The sequence below is a fragment of the Dermacentor variabilis genome, chromosome 6 (genome assembly GCF_050947875.1).
Source record: "Dermacentor variabilis isolate Ectoservices chromosome 6, ASM5094787v1, whole genome shotgun sequence".
NCBI lineage: Eukaryota > Metazoa > Arthropoda > Arachnida > Ixodida > Ixodidae > Dermacentor > Dermacentor variabilis.
Genome location: NC_134573.1, coordinates 140,864,021 through 140,882,824, shown reverse-complemented (window position 1 = coordinate 140,882,824; position 18,804 = coordinate 140,864,021). Strand labels below are relative to the sequence as shown.

Genomic DNA, 18,804 nt, shown 5'->3' with positions numbered 1-18,804 from the left:
AATTCTATACTGACCTGTACAGTACCCAGAGGAGTCGGGATACCTCAATTAGGAACAGTAATGAACAGGATACAGAAACTCCTCCTATAACTAGCGATGAGGTCAGAAGGGTCTTGCAAGACATGAAACGAGGAAGTGCGGCAGGAGAAGATGAAATAACAGTCGATTTAATCAAAGATGGAGGAGACATAATGCTTGGAAAACTGGCGGCTCTTTATACGAAGTGTCTATCGACTGCAAGGGTCCCAGAAAACTGAAAGAATGCAAACAAGAGAGCGGTTTGGATCAGAGAGCAAACGGGTATACACGATACTCTAATTGACATCAAGAGAAAAAAATGGAGCTGGGCAGGTCATGTAATGCGCAGGTTAGATAACCGTCGGACCATTAGGGTTACAGAACGGGTACCAAGAGAAGGGAAACACAATCGAGGACGACAGAAGACTAGATGGAGCGATGAAATCGGGAAATTTGCGGGCGCTAGTTGGAATCGGTTGGCGCAGGACAGAGGTAATTGGGGATCGCAGGGTGGTATACGGTTGGCGTGTGCCACCCCAGGCAAAAGGGATGCTCGAAAGACCCCGCTCAACCGAAACGGAAGATGGATCCCTAATTTGCTATGGTTGTCTCGTAGGGATGCCGGTCTGGCAGGCGCCCCGCAGTGATGACAGGCCCCTTTGTGTGTGCGACCAAGGGGAGAACGCTTTCCGCGAACCAACGCTGCCTACGGTCCCCTTCGCTCGTGTAGCCGCCAGCGGAGCGAAGCACGCGCGAACGTCACCTGGGACAGGGATCAGCAGCCCATCTACAACCAGACTCAGTTCCTGTCACGTGACGTTGACGTGAGCAAGATCCCGCCTACGATTTTAGGGGGCTTTCTTTAAGGGGCCCCGCACTACTTTTTCACTTCATTCATTCTCTTCTTCTTATCCTTCACCAACCTTTGAATAAACAGTGCAAGTCTCGCACTAGAAATCGTCTCGTTCTTGCCTGGTCGCCATGGTCTACCGGACGCCTGCAGCCTGCCGAAGACGCCACGCTACCCGATAGTAACGCCGGTCGAGCTTCGAGAAACGGCGTCCCAACAACTGGTCGGCAGCGGTGCGGTAAGCTACCCTGGGGAACGCAATAAGAGAGAGGCCTTCGTCCTGCAGTGGGCATAAAACAGGCTCCTGCTGATATATATATATATATATATCAAGCAAGCAACAAAATCCCAATAAAGAAAGGCGTCAGGCAGAAAGTTAGGTGGGCGGATGAGATTAAGAAGTTTGCAGGGATGGCATGGCCACAATTAGTACATGACCGGGGTTGTTGGAGAAGTATGGGAGAGGCCTTTGCCCTGCAGTGGGCGTAACCAGGCTGATGATGATATATACATATATATATATATATATATATATATATATATATATATATATATATATATATATATGTTGTGTGTGTGTGTGTTTGCTGCACAGTAGTGAGCAAGTCTAGAGGTTGTCTAATACACTCTAAGATAAGTTTACACCCTTTGGAGTGTATATTTGCCACACAACGATAATCGTCATCTGTCTTGCCCACATTTCCTTTCTTGAAAACGCTGCGCTCGTTACTTTCCTGTCGGTAATGCTAAGTCATGCTGATAACGCGCATGCCGTTCGTTACTGGAAAGTACCGGGCTCGCCGCGTTAAAGAAAGGAAATGCGGACAAGACAGATGACGATTGTGTTGCAAATATACACCCCAAAGGGTGCAACTGTACAGCCAACAAATCATCTATTTTCGGCACCCAAACCGGCCGGTTTGCACAGCTCACACCACTGTCCTCGAGGGTCATTGCATGGCGTACAGGGACGCAGTGGTTATTATATGGAGGACGGGTTTTCATTCTATACGTCCAAGTCATCACCCATGCACGGACCTATATAAATGAAACGCCGGACCTCTTCGACGCTGCAAATACTGAGCTACTTCTTGTGGGCCCGAAACGGCCCAAATACGAAAGAATGCATCGAAATCGGTGACGTCACACTGACGAACCGACGCCTATATTACGGCGCGAAATTCAATACGGGATGTTCGGCCATCATTATCTCAACAAGTTCGGCGCCCCTTTCCGTCAAATGAATGCATACAGGATATTCAAAGAATGGCCTCGATACTATAAACCAATTTTGAGACCGAATCGAATACTTTTCGAACAGTTTTCGAATAATGAATAGCCGCTATCACAATTAATATAGAAAACATCCCAATGTTCTTAAAGTTAGCAACTTTCTGTCATAACATAGTGTGCTATGAAGCGTTGTTTATTAAAATCACAAATACGGCAATTAGGAGCAAACAAGTAGTTTCTTCACATGCGCAGGGCTCTTCAGAGATAGCGAATGATCGCTCTGCAGCGTGGAAGGTACGGCTACCTAAGTGCCGTGGCCAACTCCGCTACGCAAGGCCTCATATTTTGTTTGTATGCTATGCCCACGGGGTGAAAAAAAAAAAAACGTGCTTTTGCTTCAATTTTATGTTTATTTGGGCGCAGGTGATGTTTCGAAATATTCGAAAAGTTTTCGAATTTACGAATTCGAATGTTTCGCATATTCGCACACCCCTATATAACTACGCACTTGTAGGGTTATTCTCTTGTCGTAGCTCGTTTCGACGAGGCAGATTGATTGAGAGCAGGGCCATGAGGGGGGGGGGGGGTCCCGTGCGCGCGTATCCCGGGGAAATTCAGGATGCGTGTAAACAGGCGGAATGCCGGCCCGCCCCGATCAAGGTTCGTCGGCAGACTTCACGTATGTCTCGTCACGCGTCGTAGACTTCCGACAGCTTCCTGCTTACGGGAATCAAACTGGGAACCGAATGACTCGTCCGTTTGTCGCTTCGTTGGGTCTTGGCTGCCGATCGCGACCTGGGCGTGTCGGAAGTGCCGATAAAGAAAGAAAGAAAAACGGGTAGCGCGGCATTGGCATCGAGTCAAGTTCTCAGACCTGGCGGCAGGTAGAGCTCGGTCGAGCTTTAGGGGGTTGCACTTAACGCCACATTCGCGTGTGTCACCGCCGTCCAAGCTAAAGGAGCATATGTTTGCGCCAAGGATCGAAGCTCGCGTGCCATGACGTTTTATACGATGTATGACCACGTAAGGAGATGAAAGAAACTCGCAGTGCACAGAAGAGAGCGGCTGTTCACGTTATGATGTAGTGCGAAACCGGTAAACGGTGTTATATTCGTCATTCCCTAATTAGGAAGGCGATCTTCTCGCTAGGTCCCGTTACTGCGAATATCGCCTTTAACGTATTATGGTTTCCTCCGCAGTGGCAGTCGCTGTACTGCGAATCGTAAACGCCCTTTCGACAGGAACGCGCAATGGCCGTATATAGTTGCTTACGTAAACTTGCTACGTCATCATTATATAAATGCGCTGACGTCGCTTGCGGTATGAGGAAAGCGGGCCTTGGGCCGGCCGTAAGTAGAGCGCGACGCCGCCGAATCGCCTACTGTATATTCCTCACCGCGCGACCCAAGAGTCATTTTGTCGTCGCCTTGGCCGCCTGCATCGAGACGGGGCGAAAATGCGACGCGGTTATAAAAATCTCGCACGCGGTTTGAGGTCAAGGACCGCGAATGGCACATGCTGACCGGCGGCGGAGCGTAGTACGACGAGCTTCGAGACAACCGTACGTCGGTGGCGATTTTACGACGTGGCACGCGTCTCGCCGCGGGAAAGCGGCGCGTTCAAATGTCAGACGGGAGAAACGATGTCATTGTCGAGCGACGCATCCTCTTTCCTTTCGCCGTAGCCGCGACACGAAACGGTGCGAAATAAAGCCCCCACTACACACGCCGCCGCACATCGCCGAGCACGGGAGCCGGAGCCGACGACGGAACGGACGGAAAACGTTACGGCGCATGCGCAGAAGCGGCGCGCCTGCTTTTCCGGACGGGGAAATCTGAGTGTCCGGTTTGTTTATGTAGACCCGAGTGATGGAATTCTTTCTTTTTTGGTCGGTGCCACTCGGAATTGGATGAAGATCACTTTCGACGGGATCGCCGAACGACCCGCGCGTTGTCCGGCGACAGCACCGGTGCTTGGTTTTGATGTGTGTAGACGCCAGAGAGCATGAGACGCGGAGACGGTGCTCGTTTCGACATTAGGCCTAGCGCCTCTCTGTGTTGTGCCCCGGAGAAATACTACAAGTGTGCGCCGTCACCGCCGTCGAAATGATGTCCAAGCAGGAGTCAAAGTCACACACAGGCCCGAACCAAGTCAGAAAGGAGTACAGCTCGTGGAGCCAGGCCATCTACGACGCGGTGCTGACCGCCGATGACAACGGAAATTTGAACTTGACCGTCGACGGTGGCTCCGACCGGGGCGAGTTCGCTTACTTTAGTTGTGTTAATTTCGATAAAGTGAATTTCCTGAGCGGCCGAATCGAAGACGGCGACACGATCTTGGAGATCCAAGGACATCGTGTGGCTGGTTACACGAGAAACGACGTGCTGTCGCTACTCAACTACAGCGCACGAAACGACAGTGCCGTGTCAGTGCGATGCGTCAGAGCAGGTGAGTGTTGCGGAAAGAAAAAAAAAGGTGTCGGCAACACGCTCGCTAAACCATCTAAACTTTCCTTAATTTGCTGAACGTCTAATCGACATCCTCTCCGCGCCTTCTTTGGGCGGTGATCTAAGCGGTTGACTCCGCTTGGTATGTGCGCCTGGATGTCGCGGCGCTTGTAATGGCGCACGGGAGGTCAACCAGTGTTTAAAAAAGAACGGCAGCAGTAAACAAACAGAGAAGTGTACGGCGTTCGGAAGCCGCTTGTAGGCGCGGCTTGAGGAAGTGCGCGAGAAAGTAATACGAAGCTACGATAGCCGATCGTGTAGCCTCTATTTCCCCGAGATATGGGAGGGGAAGAAATGTTTCCGGTGGCGACCGTATCGAAACCTGGTTTTTGTCCCGCACTAGCGTTTCGCTTCGCGAATGTGGCACACGCGCGTGTCCGCGCGCTCTGACCGACCGACGGGCTGCGGAAGGAAGACGCCCGTCGCCGCCCGCGTCTCGGAGTGTGTTCGATGTCTTGTATACAGGGACTTGGGTTTGAAAAAACGGTCAAAGCGTAACAGACGACGCGCATTGTGCGGCCTGTCTAAACGCCGGAAAGCCCGTGTGTTAATCTTGAGAAGGTTCCGCGGATGGATTCAGTGCTGCGACTCGCTTCCTCCTGAACTAATGGCAGTACGGCCACAAGCTCACCCGAAACGTTCTTGGCGGTCGAATCTTGCAGGGCACCTTACCAAGGACTTGAGGCAGTACCTGAACACCCGCTTCCAGAAAGGTTCCATCGACCATGATCTCCAGAACACCATCAGGGACAACCTCTACCTGCGCACAGTGCCTTGTAAGATGATACTTTTGTGCTTTACATAGGCTTTCTCGGAATCGGGCTAGCCATTGTGCCCCTATCGGCTACTGTTTTATTGAATTAACACGGCAAGCTGGGCGAGTTGGTGATTGAACATGTTCCTGTGGGTGGGCAGTTCAACCAGGACGAAAGACACAAGAGGAAGTAGATGATACGAGCGCTCGTATCGTGTACTTCCTCTTGTCTTTCGTCTGGGTTGCGCCGCCCACCCACAGGAACATGTACTGTTTTATGCTAGTGCTTATGTCAGGCATCGGGGTATGCAGCTGCTAAACATAGTTTTTTTTACACTTAAAAGCTAAGCTGACTTCCTGCTATGTTTGTCTGCTAGCACAACTGGTTGTTTGCATGCAATAGTGAACTTTCAGTGTGTTAGTGCCAGTGGCCATGGCTGCAAAGGTTTTGGGTACGTTAGAGTTGGTCCAAACATTCAGCTGAATCATTCGAGGGAAGCTGTACAGTAGTGTGCCGAATTTGATTGCAATTGAAGTATAGTAGACTCACAGTCTATGACAACTGCTCTAAAAGTACATTTTGAAATGCGTGTAATTGGAGTGAAGTATTCAGCATTTTTTAAGCTCATTATAGTTGTTATTTATCTGCAAACATGCTAGTGGTGCATTTGACCTGTCAATCTATAGTAGTCTGGCAGCACTTCACAGGTTGTGTAAAAAGCTAAGTTTTATTGCGAGTGTGAGTGGGTGCAGATAGCAATAATTAAATCCAGTTAACATAACTTGACCCTGTTATTTTCTTAATACAGCTTTAAAGCTGTTTTGCACGACTTTAGTAGCCCTGACAGAGCACTCTGAAATAACGAGTTGAATATCAGATAAGATAAATTCATACAACTGTGTTGTGTTTGTTTGTGCCAATTCTTAGCTCTCTGCATCTGCACAGAAGCTTTTAATAGCGCAGAAAACAGGGCTAAGCCTGTTTCACATGGTGCAAAATTGCTTGCGAATTTGCAGGTGCGTCAAACAGGCCATCGGCCCCTTTATGCGTGTGATTTTTCAGTGTTCGCTGTGCAGAACTTTTCGGTAAAAATGCACGAGCAGCAAGAATGGGGAACCAATCACAACACTGATTGTTGTGGCTTACATGCTTAATATTTTTTTTTAAAGTAGCGAGTCCAAACACAAAAAAAAGCTTCAGAAGATCAGTTTCTAACTTGTTTCACTTTGTTCTTGTGAAACTGAACCACTAGGTTGCTCGCAGATGTAAACATTGCAGATGCCGCAATTGGTGCATGGGAAACGACAAAGCGAAGTTTGCATTTACGGAAATTGTAGCTGCAAAAAAAAAAAAAAAGCGGTGTAACATTGCACCATGTGAAACAGGCTTCAGAAGTGGTGGCTGCACTTGCAGGCTGGAGCCAATGTATTGGCAGAAGTTTGCACACATTCGTTGCGGGAATTTGTTGAGTGTTTCTGTACAAACAGGCAACCGTTTTCAGTAACATGCTTGAGGAAAGCTTGGAGCCACAGAAGTAAAGGGATTGCTTCACTTTCGGTGCGAGTCAGTACCTCTGCTCCTGCTGCAGAGCGTTAACGAGTTCTCAAGTCTTGATGTAGCAAGCATGAATATGACAAATTTTCCAGTTAACAATGAAGTAAATATAACATCTTCAGTGCAAACAATGCAAAAAAGGGGCAAGCAATGGCAAACAAACTCACACACTCGATTTTTCCCATTCTTGTGCTGTTCCCTTCAAAGATGTTGCCTCACCAACTAGCTTGCATTCAGACCTTAGTGAAGTAAATATAATATCAGGTCGTCAACATGCTGTTGATTGCAATGACATGATTTTTTTTTTTTTTGCATGTGGCTCAAGATAGCTCAGTTGCCTGCAAAAGGGCAGAATATTTTCAAAAATATGGCTTAAGTGCACTCTTCCTTGCTGTTGAATCTTTCTGTGTGCACAAATATGTGCCTATGCATCTGCACGATCTGCGAACAGCAAACAGAACTCATCTTAAAAGAGAGCTTGGCCCTCTGTGACACGAGACAGAGCACTCTCGAAACGGATGTGGCTGCACATCGCACAACATTGGAAGCAGTAGGCAGTGACTATTTTATTGCTTTTCTGACAAATGTTGTATATAACAATACTTTGTCTTGAATAACTACAGTGTACTGGTGTTCAACTGTATTGATGTTATAAGGTTATTTTTATCCACACCTTTCTGTTATAAGGTGCCTCTGCTAGTGTCCCAATACTAAGAAAATGTCACTTGCCTGTTTCAGTTCTGGCTTTATTTAATACTACACATTGTTACCGAGAGCAGTGTTCCGTCTTTTAGCCGTGTGGTAGTCAACTTTAGCCAAAAAGAAAAACCTGGATTTCCTTAAATAGACCTGAGCTGGAAAAATCACTTTGTTAAGTAAGCAGGTGCCAACAGTCGTCGTAATGCTTGTGTGTTTGGCATGGGACTCAGCACCTTTCACCAAATATCACATTGTGGTAACAGCCAAGAATCAAACAATACCAAAAGTGCGAGTTAGTAATTAACTCTTTATTGGGCAAACTTGTGCCCAGAAAGAAAAGCTACGGTTGAATCCCAATGATAGCATCGAGTTGGTCCACTATATTTATACACTTGTCACCATACATTCTAGAAAAATCTATGGGGATTGTATAGATTTGAGAATATACAACACTATTTGCATTGTACGCGCAATCTGATTGCACAGGACTCTTTAACTATAGGATCAGCAACAGCATTAAAGAAATCTTGGATACACGTTTGCATTCCTTGCACCAAGTGATAAATTTACAACAGTGATAATCAGGTGAAAAAGCAATCACCACCAAAAAGTAACACAATGCACGCCTGACAACATTGCGTTTCGTTGGAAAGACAGCGGTGTGAGGTTTTGTGACCCTTCTGCATTTGTTTTTGAAGCCTGGAAACATATGTGAGATTACACCGCTTGCATAAAAAAAAGAAAGTATGCCTTGGTAGCTGTGTGGAATGCCTAGTTTAAACGGTTACTGAAGGGAAAAATTATTTAAGCTGTATTGGCAAATAATTCTTCTACAATACCGAAAGAAGCTACTCATGCCATGAGAAGATGCTTGTGCCATGAGAAAACACAGGACTGTTGGCAACGCTGCCTTAATGTTCCTGCTCCAGCCAGTCGTAATGGTAAGGGTTTTGACGGTGTTTGCTCGGGCCTAGTTAATGTTTTATCTGCATAGGTGGGCTACATTGTGTTCTAAAAAGACTGGAAGGCCGAACTTAGCAAGCTTCAAAAACTTCTCTGAGCCCCTGCATTCAAATTATAAAAAAAAAAGTTCTTTGAACTCTTTATAAAGCGCCTGGTCACACGCAGTAAATCTTTCTCTTTTTTAAAAATTGTTTATTGAGCCAGAAAAAAAGTTGAGACCAACTTTTATTCTTTTCTGGCAAGCTCCTTTCGCGCGAAAGGTGGGTCATGGTGTGTCCCACTATGTACGAGGGGTCACTAAGGAAGGTGGGACAGCATATGTCCCGATGACCACGCCAGAGTTATATAGGGCTTATAGGCTCACATCATTGATTGAAAAGGTGCAATGCACTTTGCACACATTGAGAGTTCACAAATTGTCCACACAAATTTTGTGAGCACTTTGGTGTGTTTGGCAGAGCATCAGCGGCATCTTCATTTAGTTTCTGATGACTTGGGATTCGTTAGTTGGACAATAACGTTGCGCACCTCTTTATCAAAATAGAGAAAGAAATGTGTGCAATAACCCCTCCTTCTTCTGTTGTGTCTGGGGGATATCTACAATTTTTAAAGTTTGGAGGTTGCCAAGTATGCATTGTCGTTTGCAGCAGGTGGCTTAAGAACATCAGTTAAGTTAAGAGACTAAAATACAAAACACTTGGACCCAAGTAGATGCGATTTTACACAGGGTTGCCTCGAGGAAAAGAAGTACGGCTGCCAAGATGAAAACTAAACTAAAATTGGGTCATAACATGGCTAGGCTTGCTGCCACTGTCATGCTGTTGGCTTCCTGCAGTTCTAAATCTGCCTTCCTGCATGCACCTGCCATTTAATATGTATCATAAACAGTTCTATTTGGGCAACTCGTAGCATCCATGTGCGTACCGAAATGGATTTAGCGCACGACATTTGAGTCACAGAGTTGTAAGAGCCCTGATTGGTATAGTGCTGCAGAATGCATCTTAGTAATTGTGGGTGTTCATGCCCTGAGGAACGGCTGGACATAACAGATGCAAAGTAGCGTAACAAGTAAAATAAACTGCAAGAACGCTTGCGGAAACTTATGCAAGCATAAGCGTGGGCAAGACAATGTGTCACCCACAAACTGGCAAAGCGTATGGAAGCGCAGCGCTTAGATTTGTTGGCCTCACAGTAGCAGAATGCGGCTTGTTCTGCACGTTGCATCTTCATAAACTGTAGTCATCAGCATCTCATTGCGGGTTGCTGTGTGGCACCTGTTGACTTTTGACGTTGGCTAAAGCCAATCACTGTGCATGATAAGTACAGACCTGTGAGGTCAGGAGCTGCTGACACCAATGAAAGTGCACAGGAGAATGAAGGGTGCAGAGGGAAGCGCTTGACACATCTGCAGCTCACCTTTAGCTATAAAGCTGCTTTTACTACAAAATTACTCAATATGTTAGGAAATTGGCAATAAACTGAAGTGCAGAGCAGCATACTTGGAAAACACCATTATCAGGTGTACGTGTGAACATGCCTGAAAATATGTAGAAATACCACTCAGTGATGGGAATGCCCATATTCCTTGATTTTATGGCAACGATGGAGAAGCATTCCTCAAATACAATCTTTTAAGCCTTGATTTCTAATGACAGCAATCTTTAATCGTGTTATGCTAGGTCCTGTTTGTTGTAAAAGTCTATGGAACGAAGCACCCGCAAGCAAGGTAATTTTTCCCCGTTCAGGACGTGCATTTTGGGATTGTGAGACGCACTTCGCATTTGGATATGAACCTCTGTGAGGACCCACTTCTGGGTTGTAATGTGCACATACAGGCTGCTGTGTTTTACAGTACCTGTGTTCCTCCAGATTTCCTGGCTAAGTGTCCCTTGCTTTTACAGCTACTTCGGTCAATGGTAATGCCACAAGCTATTAGTAGTTTTATTTTTGTATACTGGGTTGCAGACATGGTGGATGTTTTATCAAAGGGACTGTCTGCGTTTTTCAAGAGCCTCCTATTTTGTAGTGCAATAGAAAGCCTAGCATTCGAAGTGGGTAAACATGCAGTAGCTTCTTCAGAAAGCGAGTATAAATCTTTAAAACATAGTTTTTCGATCTATGTAGTCTGTTCTTAATACTGTGTACAGAAGCCTGCAACGCTGATTACTGAACAAGATGGCAATGCCATGTCGGTAAAAGTGAGAGCAGGAAGCGCGTGTAGGGTCTTCACAGAAATGGTTCCTTTTGTTAAATACTGAAATTGCTTAAATAAGTCGTACGGTTAAATAAGTATTTTTCTTCTTCTTTCTAACCTGTAATCTCGCGTGTTTCCTACAAGTGAATTCCGTGTATCTGCATCTTTGTGTTTGCACTGCTGCCGAACTCCAAGCCTCCTATGTGATGGTCTAGCAGCCACATTGTCGCAAGGAATGCCTACGCTGGTGTTGCGACTACGCCGGCGTGCCTTACAAATGGAATGCATTTTCAACGTCCTCAATACAGCAGCAATCCTTGCGCCACACCCATAATGCGACTCACGCTAATGCGTGTCACCATGTCAAGAGGGCGCACTTGAGTGGGCACACCGATGTGCACCCGTGAGCAAAAGTATACGGACCAGGGATTGCGCGATAAAGCCGATTTTTTTTCCCCTCAGCCTGCGAATGCAACTTGAAATCGAGGACTGCAGTCTAAACTTGGCATTGTTAACTTTCCACTCTACTCGTCAATTTCAGTTTATGCATGCTAATTGCAAAGAAATTTTGTTTTTTCGGAGACCCTGTGGTCCGTATACTTTTGCTCACGGGTGTACCACTGTTCTGCTCTGTTCGTCTGCTCAAAGGCAGCGCCACTTTTTAATGTGCACTAACTGGAAATAAAGGAGAAATTACTCTATGGCACAAAGCAAAGTTAGCGGAAGCACATAAAATAAAATTTTGAGCAGTGTATCTGTGTATTTAAGCAAAATAACTCTCAGGACGAGTTTTAGGTCACGCCACTGCACACAGTTTGGTTTATACTGTTTCATCATCAAGCAACACCACATGTCATGTTGCACTGCTTTCGGAGCCAAATTGAAGAAATAGTAATTCCTTGTTTACGGAACAAAAGTATGCTGTCAGCTCTGTCAGTGTGACACCATCTTCTCTTTCCCACCACGATTCTGTGTAGTAGACAGTCCCTTTAAGCATAGGTGGCTATATGAATTTTCTAGTTGTGACTACTTGTGGTCTGCTGCCTAGCCAGACAGCAGTTTTGGTACATTATTTAATGCACTGCCCACGCGTTAACCAGCAGCAGTGGAAGGCGAGCGCGTTGAGCTGATGAGTATGGAAAAGCTACATAACTGAGAGATAGCGCACGCATTTTACGATTCGGCCATCGTCAGCAGTGACAGTGTCACGGAGAGGCTGATCAGTTTACCTTCTTGGATTGTTTTTCAGGCACAACACGGAGTCCCCGGGAGGGGGAAGTGAATGGTGTGGACTACACTTTTCTGACACTAGAGGAGTTTGTCGCCCTTGAAAGAAGCGGGAGTCTTCTGGAGAGTGGAATATATGAAGGCAAGTGCACAATTTTGTCCTGGGCATCTTGTTTTTTTTTTTGCATTTTTGTCTAATGTCAGGGAATGTGCAGTGGCAGTTTTACATTCATAATTTACGTGCACAGTCTGCTGAATGAATGTTGAGTTTTCCAGCTCTTTATTGATAAAATGGCCATGGCGGAAACGCATTGATTGGAGCGTTGAGATCGTTTCTTTTTTTCTTGCAGTTATTGTATTGCATGCTTGTTCCATTGATGCAGTGAACGATACACTGTCTTATGCAGTGAACAAGATCATTCTTATGGTGTAAAAATGGCAACATTATGGTGTTATCTTCGTCAATATTTCCCTTTCAAGCTTTATAACATCAGTGGTCATTTGTTCATTTAACCATTCGCTGTAATTGCATGTTCTTCAGTCAGCAAAATTATGGCATTGATTCTGTCCAAGAGCCTACCTCAATGGCTTTTGGCCTTGAGGTACCGAGCAGAAGTTTGTGGGTTTGATTACCAGTTATAGCAGCTGCATTCCAATGCACATGGAATGCACAAATTCTCACATGTAGAAAATTTAGAGTATGTTAATGACCCGCAAGTGGCCAAATTGGCTTTGAAGCCTTCCAGTACAGCATCTTTCATAGCCCAGGCATTTGCCTTTTGCCCTGGCACGTAAAGTTCTGTCTAGGTGGAAGAACTTTCAGCTGCTGAGTACAAAACCTCAAGTTTGATTTCAGGCTCCGGCAGCCACATTACAAGTTGGGCAACCTGCAAGAATGCTTATGTAACAAGATTTAGGTGCAGGTTAAGGAAACCCAGGTGGTCAAGGTCAAAATTCACCCTGATCTCCCACCCCTACTGTGTTCTCTTCGATATTTCCACCATTGCTGCGCGACGTTAAGCCCTGTAATTCAATTTAAAGAATAATAAAAGGGTTGAATTCACAACGACTTTAATTTGTAAGTGTTCTTTGCTATCCGAAAGCATTCATCAATAATATATGTCCAGCGTCAGGATTGGCTGGCTTCTGTTCTGACGACATTTCTAGTACGCAAACTTTCACGTAAATACGGGACCCAGTGTGTTTCCTAGGAATTGTCAAGCCTTACACGTAAATTTTTGATGTTGACCTCAGTGTCATGACCAGCGAGGGTGCACTCACGGTCCGTGCAGGCAACCACTACGGCACGCCCAAGCCGCAGGAGGAAGGCCTGCTGCTGCCCGGGGCGCACCCGTCCTCGGAAGGCAAGCGGCGCAGGAATCGCTCCAACGTGGAGGCCATGACGGCCAAGTCCCAGGAGCCGGCCCCGTCGCCCAGCCCGACCCAGCTGCAGGGGCTGCAGGCCAACGGGGCCGGTCCTCCCCGAGATGCCAGCCCCGGGGCCTTTGACCTGGAGCCGCTTCCCGCCTGCTGGGAAAAGGCCTACACCGAGGACGGCGAGCCCTACTTCATCAAGTGCGTGTACACTTGCTCTCGAGCAGCTCCTGCCTCTTGCACACTGGCTCGGTTTAAAAAGGCCAGCTGTAATGAAATTTCACTGTCGCTGAATTGGTAATAAACTAGTAGTATTTACTAGGAGGACTAGAAAGCTTCAGGGCTGGTAATGGTCAATTTTTTTTTACCAAAAGCCTTTAAATGCACCTTAGCAGATGATGCAAGTACTACCTCGTGGTTAGCAGGTGTGACGCAGTACCCAAAACGTGACCTCCGAGATCTTTAGCATGCCGTTGGTGCCGCCTTATCTTGGAGGCCGTGCCCAGGTGCCATGATATTTCTTAGCACTCTGTGTTCTGTGTCATTTTCGACTAGTGGTAATGGCATCATATTTTAACTTTTGTTATAAATAATGACTATTTTTGCAAGCATTTGTGTTGTGCATCACCCTGTATTCTATAAGTAAATTATTGTATCAAGGCTGCTATATATCTACACTAGATGAAACGAGGCTCTTTAGGTGGTCTAAAATATCACTGCATACACATTTGGAAAGGGAGCCCTTGTCCCATTTTGTTGGGGGTAGGATGCAGAAATCGAGATCTTCGTGCAGATTAAACCACCCCGGGTGGCCAGCTATGACTCTAGTATGTTAGCACTCTATCGGTTATAATTATTACTAAACCTCATTTTCCACCTTTGCCTGATAGCTTCACAAGCACAGTGAAATTCTGCTAGCTCTATAGCTTCTGCCCTGCCTGTAGTTGTTGGCCATTTGGTGCGATCATTTTCGCATTGCAAGCAGAGGCAGATCCGGGGTAGCACCGGAGCGGTGTGGCTCATCAAAACAAATGGAGAACAAAATAGTTGTGGGGGAGAAAGGAGGGCGACAATTTGGCAGTAGTCGGTTCTGCTTTTACCATAGTTTAAGGCGCACTTCACTGCACGATCAATTTTATCATTGCACAAATTTTCAGTGCTACATAGTGCCAAGACCAAATCATGTGTGTCAGGTGAAGTGCTAGCATGTCTCAAGAGGATGCAGGGGCAGGACACCCCTCTGCATCTTCTAGTGATCCAGAGGGTGATTCACTTGCTTAGTCACGTGCTTAGAATTCAGCATACCGCCTGATAGTCCGTGAGGGAAGGGGCATAAGGCAAAACTACTTGGTTTGGTTAGGCTGGGTTCGTGCCTGTGATCTGCTTTATTGTATTACTAAATCGCCTTCGCATGCACGCAAAAACAGTCGTCGTAACAACAGAAACCATGCTAGTTTAAACTTCGCTGAAAGTTGTGTTGGGTCCCTTTTCATGCTGCATTATATTATTTTTTGTTCGTTTGCATCTCGATGTCCTTGTGCAGATTTTGTATCAGTCGCTGTGTGTCTCGTCTTGTTTCAGCCACAACACGAACACATCGCAGTGGCACGACCCGAGGTTAAGCAAGTCTCGAGTGTCGTATGACGGGGAGTACGGTGAGTCACTCTTGAAGCTGGAGCCTGCTTGCCGGTGTACTAGTGGCTTGGTGCTTATGCAAATAACCTTCCTTCTAACTTGCATGGTGTCGCTATTCCTCTCATTAAAGGTGAGTGCCTTGAGGTGCGTAAGGCTTGCATCACTGCACTCCACTTGCTCGTGTCAGTGGCTCTGGTTAACGTGTCTCGTTTTGTTTTGTTTTCTGCACACAGAGTTACCATATGGTTGGGAGAGGATTGATGATCCACACTACGGGACATATTACATAGAGTGAGTTGAGTTACTGTTTGTAAACTAAACTATAGCACATATTTTGTTATTGTGCCGAGTTGGAGTGTCCCTTATGTACTGCTATGCCTTGCAGCCACGTCAACAGGAGAACGCAGTACGAAAGCCCACTCCCTCATCTGAAGCTGCAAACCTCACCTGGTGAGTATTGAATAAAACCTATGTTAGAGCTTCTTTTTATGCATCTTTTTATATCTCTGTGTTTTATTGTTCAAATGCTGCCATGTGTGCAGTGTGATGGCACTGCGTTTTGTTGCATGTTTGTGGTGTATTTACGAATTCTTAACCTTTGTTTTGTTAATTGTTTGCTTGATCTGGTTATGCATTAGCATTAAATAGTGACTGTGTGAGATTGTGTGTGACTACACTGTGCATCCATATGCACAGACGAGTACTGCGAGTATAGTTTTGCACTTTTACTGTAGAGTTGCCTTCTGATCTTGCTAACTCAAACTAGGTAGTCACAAACCCCACGGCACCGGGTGCTACGCTAGGTTACGTTCTTCTGCCTTGTTTATCAAATGTTTATCATGCGTGGTGCTCACGTGACGGTGCATAATACAAGCCGTTTCCTCACTTCTCCCACATTTACAGGTTCACCAGGCTCTGGTGCGAGTGCAGTGCAAGGTAACGGCAGTGTCGGCGGGGGTGGTGGCTGCATCTCTCCAGGCAGCGGCCAGCTGGCGGCGGCTAGCCCGCAAGGCTCCCAGTCATCCCAACAGCAGTTGCTGGGCAACAGCAGTGCATCTCAGCCCCGAGAGGCCAGCCCCATCCCTGGTGCGTCGTCGGCAAACCCCTCCCACCACCATCACCACCACCAGCGGCACTCCCCGACAAGCGGTGGCGCCTCCACGTCTTCCTCCGCTGTGAACAATAACCGTGAGTGCCGTCGACCACGCACGCCCCCCTCGCGGCACTCCCCGCTGTTCCCCTGCCTGCCCTGCCTGCGAGACCAGTCCCAGACTAACACCTCCTCGCCCTCGTCCTCTGAAGAAGGGGCCACGCCCCCGACGACAGCTGCGCCGCCGCCTGGCTCCGAGAGGGTGCTGCCCCCACCAGCTGGTCCTTCGGCCGACCACCGCCAGGGAGGAGGAGGGTTGCTGATGCAGCTGGGAGGCAGCCCCCAGCAGCCGCAACCCTCCGCCAACCACCGGCCTGCAGGCACCATCACGACCACCCCCACCTCGGCCGCGGCTGCTGCCGCTGCACTGCGCACGCACCACCGGCCACCCCCCGCCACTCCCACCACCGCGCAGGACAGCCCGTCTCCTTGCGCGGCGGCGGCCCTCCCGGCCTCAGGTGGGCCGCGCCACTGCTGGCTGACTGGCTTTATATCTTGACACTGCCGCAAGGATGGGCTGGAGGAAAGGCCCCCTTTACTGACTGGTGCATGTGGGCTTCCGGGTGATGTCACACAGGAAAAATTGTGGAGAGAGTGCATGAAAGGGGGAGCATAGGCTGGTGCCATCGTTTTACATAGAAGGGCTTCGGGTGCAGCAATGAGCTAGCACAGTACAGGCACCATCAGCACCCGATGGTGTCGGCATACTGTGCTTGCGATTCAATACGCAGTGAAGCATATGTCTGCTGCAGCAAGAATGCAAAGGTGACTCAGTACATTGTAATGGAATGCCAAGGTGTTCATCCAGCCAGAACCTTAGGGAACATCTACCTTCCAGAAGTGCTGTTGTTCAAAGAAGATGGTAAAGTTAGCTGTTCAGTGGTTGAAATAAGCAAAAAATGTTTAGAGCAATGGGGGACAAAAAAAGCAGAAAAAAGACTGGTGGGATCATCACTGGCATGGGTAACTTTACGAGCTAGAGCAGATAGGTAGAGTGCTAGATTACGATATGGTAGCATATAAGTGTCACGCAGGCTACATGCCGATTTCTCGCCACCGCAGTTCAAAATGGGTGACGTGAGAAATCATCATCATACTAGCACTTTTGAGCATTCGTGACATTTCCTGCTTTGCTGCAGCGCGTCGTGCTGTCACGTTCATGGAAGGTGATCGTCACAACGTTCTGCATGCGATTCAGGAGTTTATTCAGAATGTGTTCAAAAATGTCTGAGATGGTTTTCACGGCCTTTTAATATTTTTGTGACTCCCACCCTGTTGCCCACATGCACTGGTGTCGAGGATTTTTCTCCTGCTGTTTCTTGATCCTTCGTGGCGATGGCCTGTTGAGAGGAGTGCTTGTCGCACAGCCTTTCTGCTGCATGCAGCATGACGCACACTTGCTACCGGAGACAAAATGTGCATGAATTGCCCACATCCCGTCAATTGTGCTGCCTACGTTTATAGGTTACAGGATTGATGGAACTCCCTGCATGTTCAATGTGGCTCCACTTCTGTTTGAGTATTGCTACTATACACAACTACTTTGTTCAAAGCACTAACATTTTTGATAAAAGGTTTGCTATGTTCTGTCAGCAATGGCGAAATAAGGGCTTTTCATTTCTGATACAGCCCACTTCCATTAGTCCCACCCCGACGGGACCGACAAAAATATCCAGCTGGCCAAATTTAACAAGATAAAAGAAAAAATGTAAATAAAAACCCCGCTGATTCATTTCACAGTATTTGCTGGATTCTGATACGCCCCTGAATCAAACTTGTGGCCATTTTTTATGTGTCCAAAGTACAAAAGTACTATAAAACTGACATTGAAGATTCTGAACAAAGTAGAAATCTAATGTACATGTAGTTTTTTAGCAAGAAGATTTGGTAAGGGTCCAGTATGTGTTGCACAATAGCGGTCGGTTTCCTCACATCAGCTTCGCTGAATGGTTTTTCTTACAAGTCCGCTTCACCACTATTGAACCGTGTTATGCAGTAAAGCATCTGAATGCCGTTCACACTGCTTTGGTTTCTAGAGCAATTTTTTACCAAATTTTCTTGGGGTGGAGGGACGGAGGGGAAAAAGACCCACGGCATTAGAACAGTAAATATTGAAATCAGACATGGTGAGCTAGCATTATTGCTTGAAACTCTTCGTAGGGCAGGCCAAAAACGCGCATTTTTGACGAGATATGACTTGCGTTCAATGCGTTAACTGTTTTCTAAGCTCCTCTGAAACATGTTGCCACTAGAACAATCGTTATTGGGGTCACATAGGGTGTTAGGTGCGTGCCTGCTGACTGGTAAAGTTCAAATTATGTGGTGAAAGCCAATTTTAGGATCAAAATAATGAAAGTTTGCGCCGTTGAAGTGCATGTGCGCTGGCTGGGACTGGTCGGGATCGAATTAACTAAAGAATAAAATTGACTGGCGTTGAATTAACATAAAGCTACTGTAATGCCATCAGTATATAATAGGGATCTTCCGGAATAGGAGACCCAAAGTTAGGAGACACTGCCAGCCAGGTGTTCACAAGAACGCAGAAGGCGTACTAAGGAATTTGGGTTTTTGAGTTTGCAAAGTCACTTGGGGATGCTATTTCTAAAACACCCTCATTCTTTTGATGAAGAAGTGAGACAGGACTG

At 46.8% G+C, this 18,804-nt stretch overlaps 1 protein-coding gene across 5 annotated transcripts in view; it reads left to right on the top strand.

Moving 5' to 3' along the window:
• Positions 1 to 3,661: 3,661 nt before the first annotated feature.
• The window catches only part of Magi (membrane associated guanylate kinase, WW and PDZ domain containing protein magi), a 62,034-nt gene continuing 46,891 nt past the window's right edge, over positions 3,662 to 18,804 (top strand). For 2 of the 5 annotated variants that reach the window (XM_075696038.1, XM_075696037.1), the window contains exons 1-9: positions 3,667 to 4,549; positions 5,271 to 5,384; positions 12,023 to 12,142; positions 13,293 to 13,575; positions 14,956 to 15,029; positions 15,243 to 15,300; positions 15,395 to 15,459; positions 15,913 to 16,197; positions 16,312 to 16,617. In XM_075696038.1, the coding sequence (XP_075552153.1) occupies positions 4,207 to 4,549; positions 5,271 to 5,384; positions 12,023 to 12,142; positions 13,293 to 13,575; positions 14,956 to 15,029; positions 15,243 to 15,300; positions 15,395 to 15,459; positions 15,913 to 16,197; positions 16,312 to 16,617 (1,648 nt within the window). In that variant the 5' untranslated portion in view covers positions 3,667 to 4,206. Of the gene's footprint in view, positions 4,550 to 5,270; positions 5,385 to 12,022; positions 12,143 to 13,292; positions 13,576 to 14,955; positions 15,030 to 15,242; positions 15,301 to 15,394; positions 15,460 to 15,912; positions 16,198 to 16,311; positions 16,618 to 18,804 lie in introns of all 5 variants that reach the window. The other 3 variants (XM_075696040.1, XM_075696039.1, XM_075696041.1) reach the window with 3 other exon arrangements.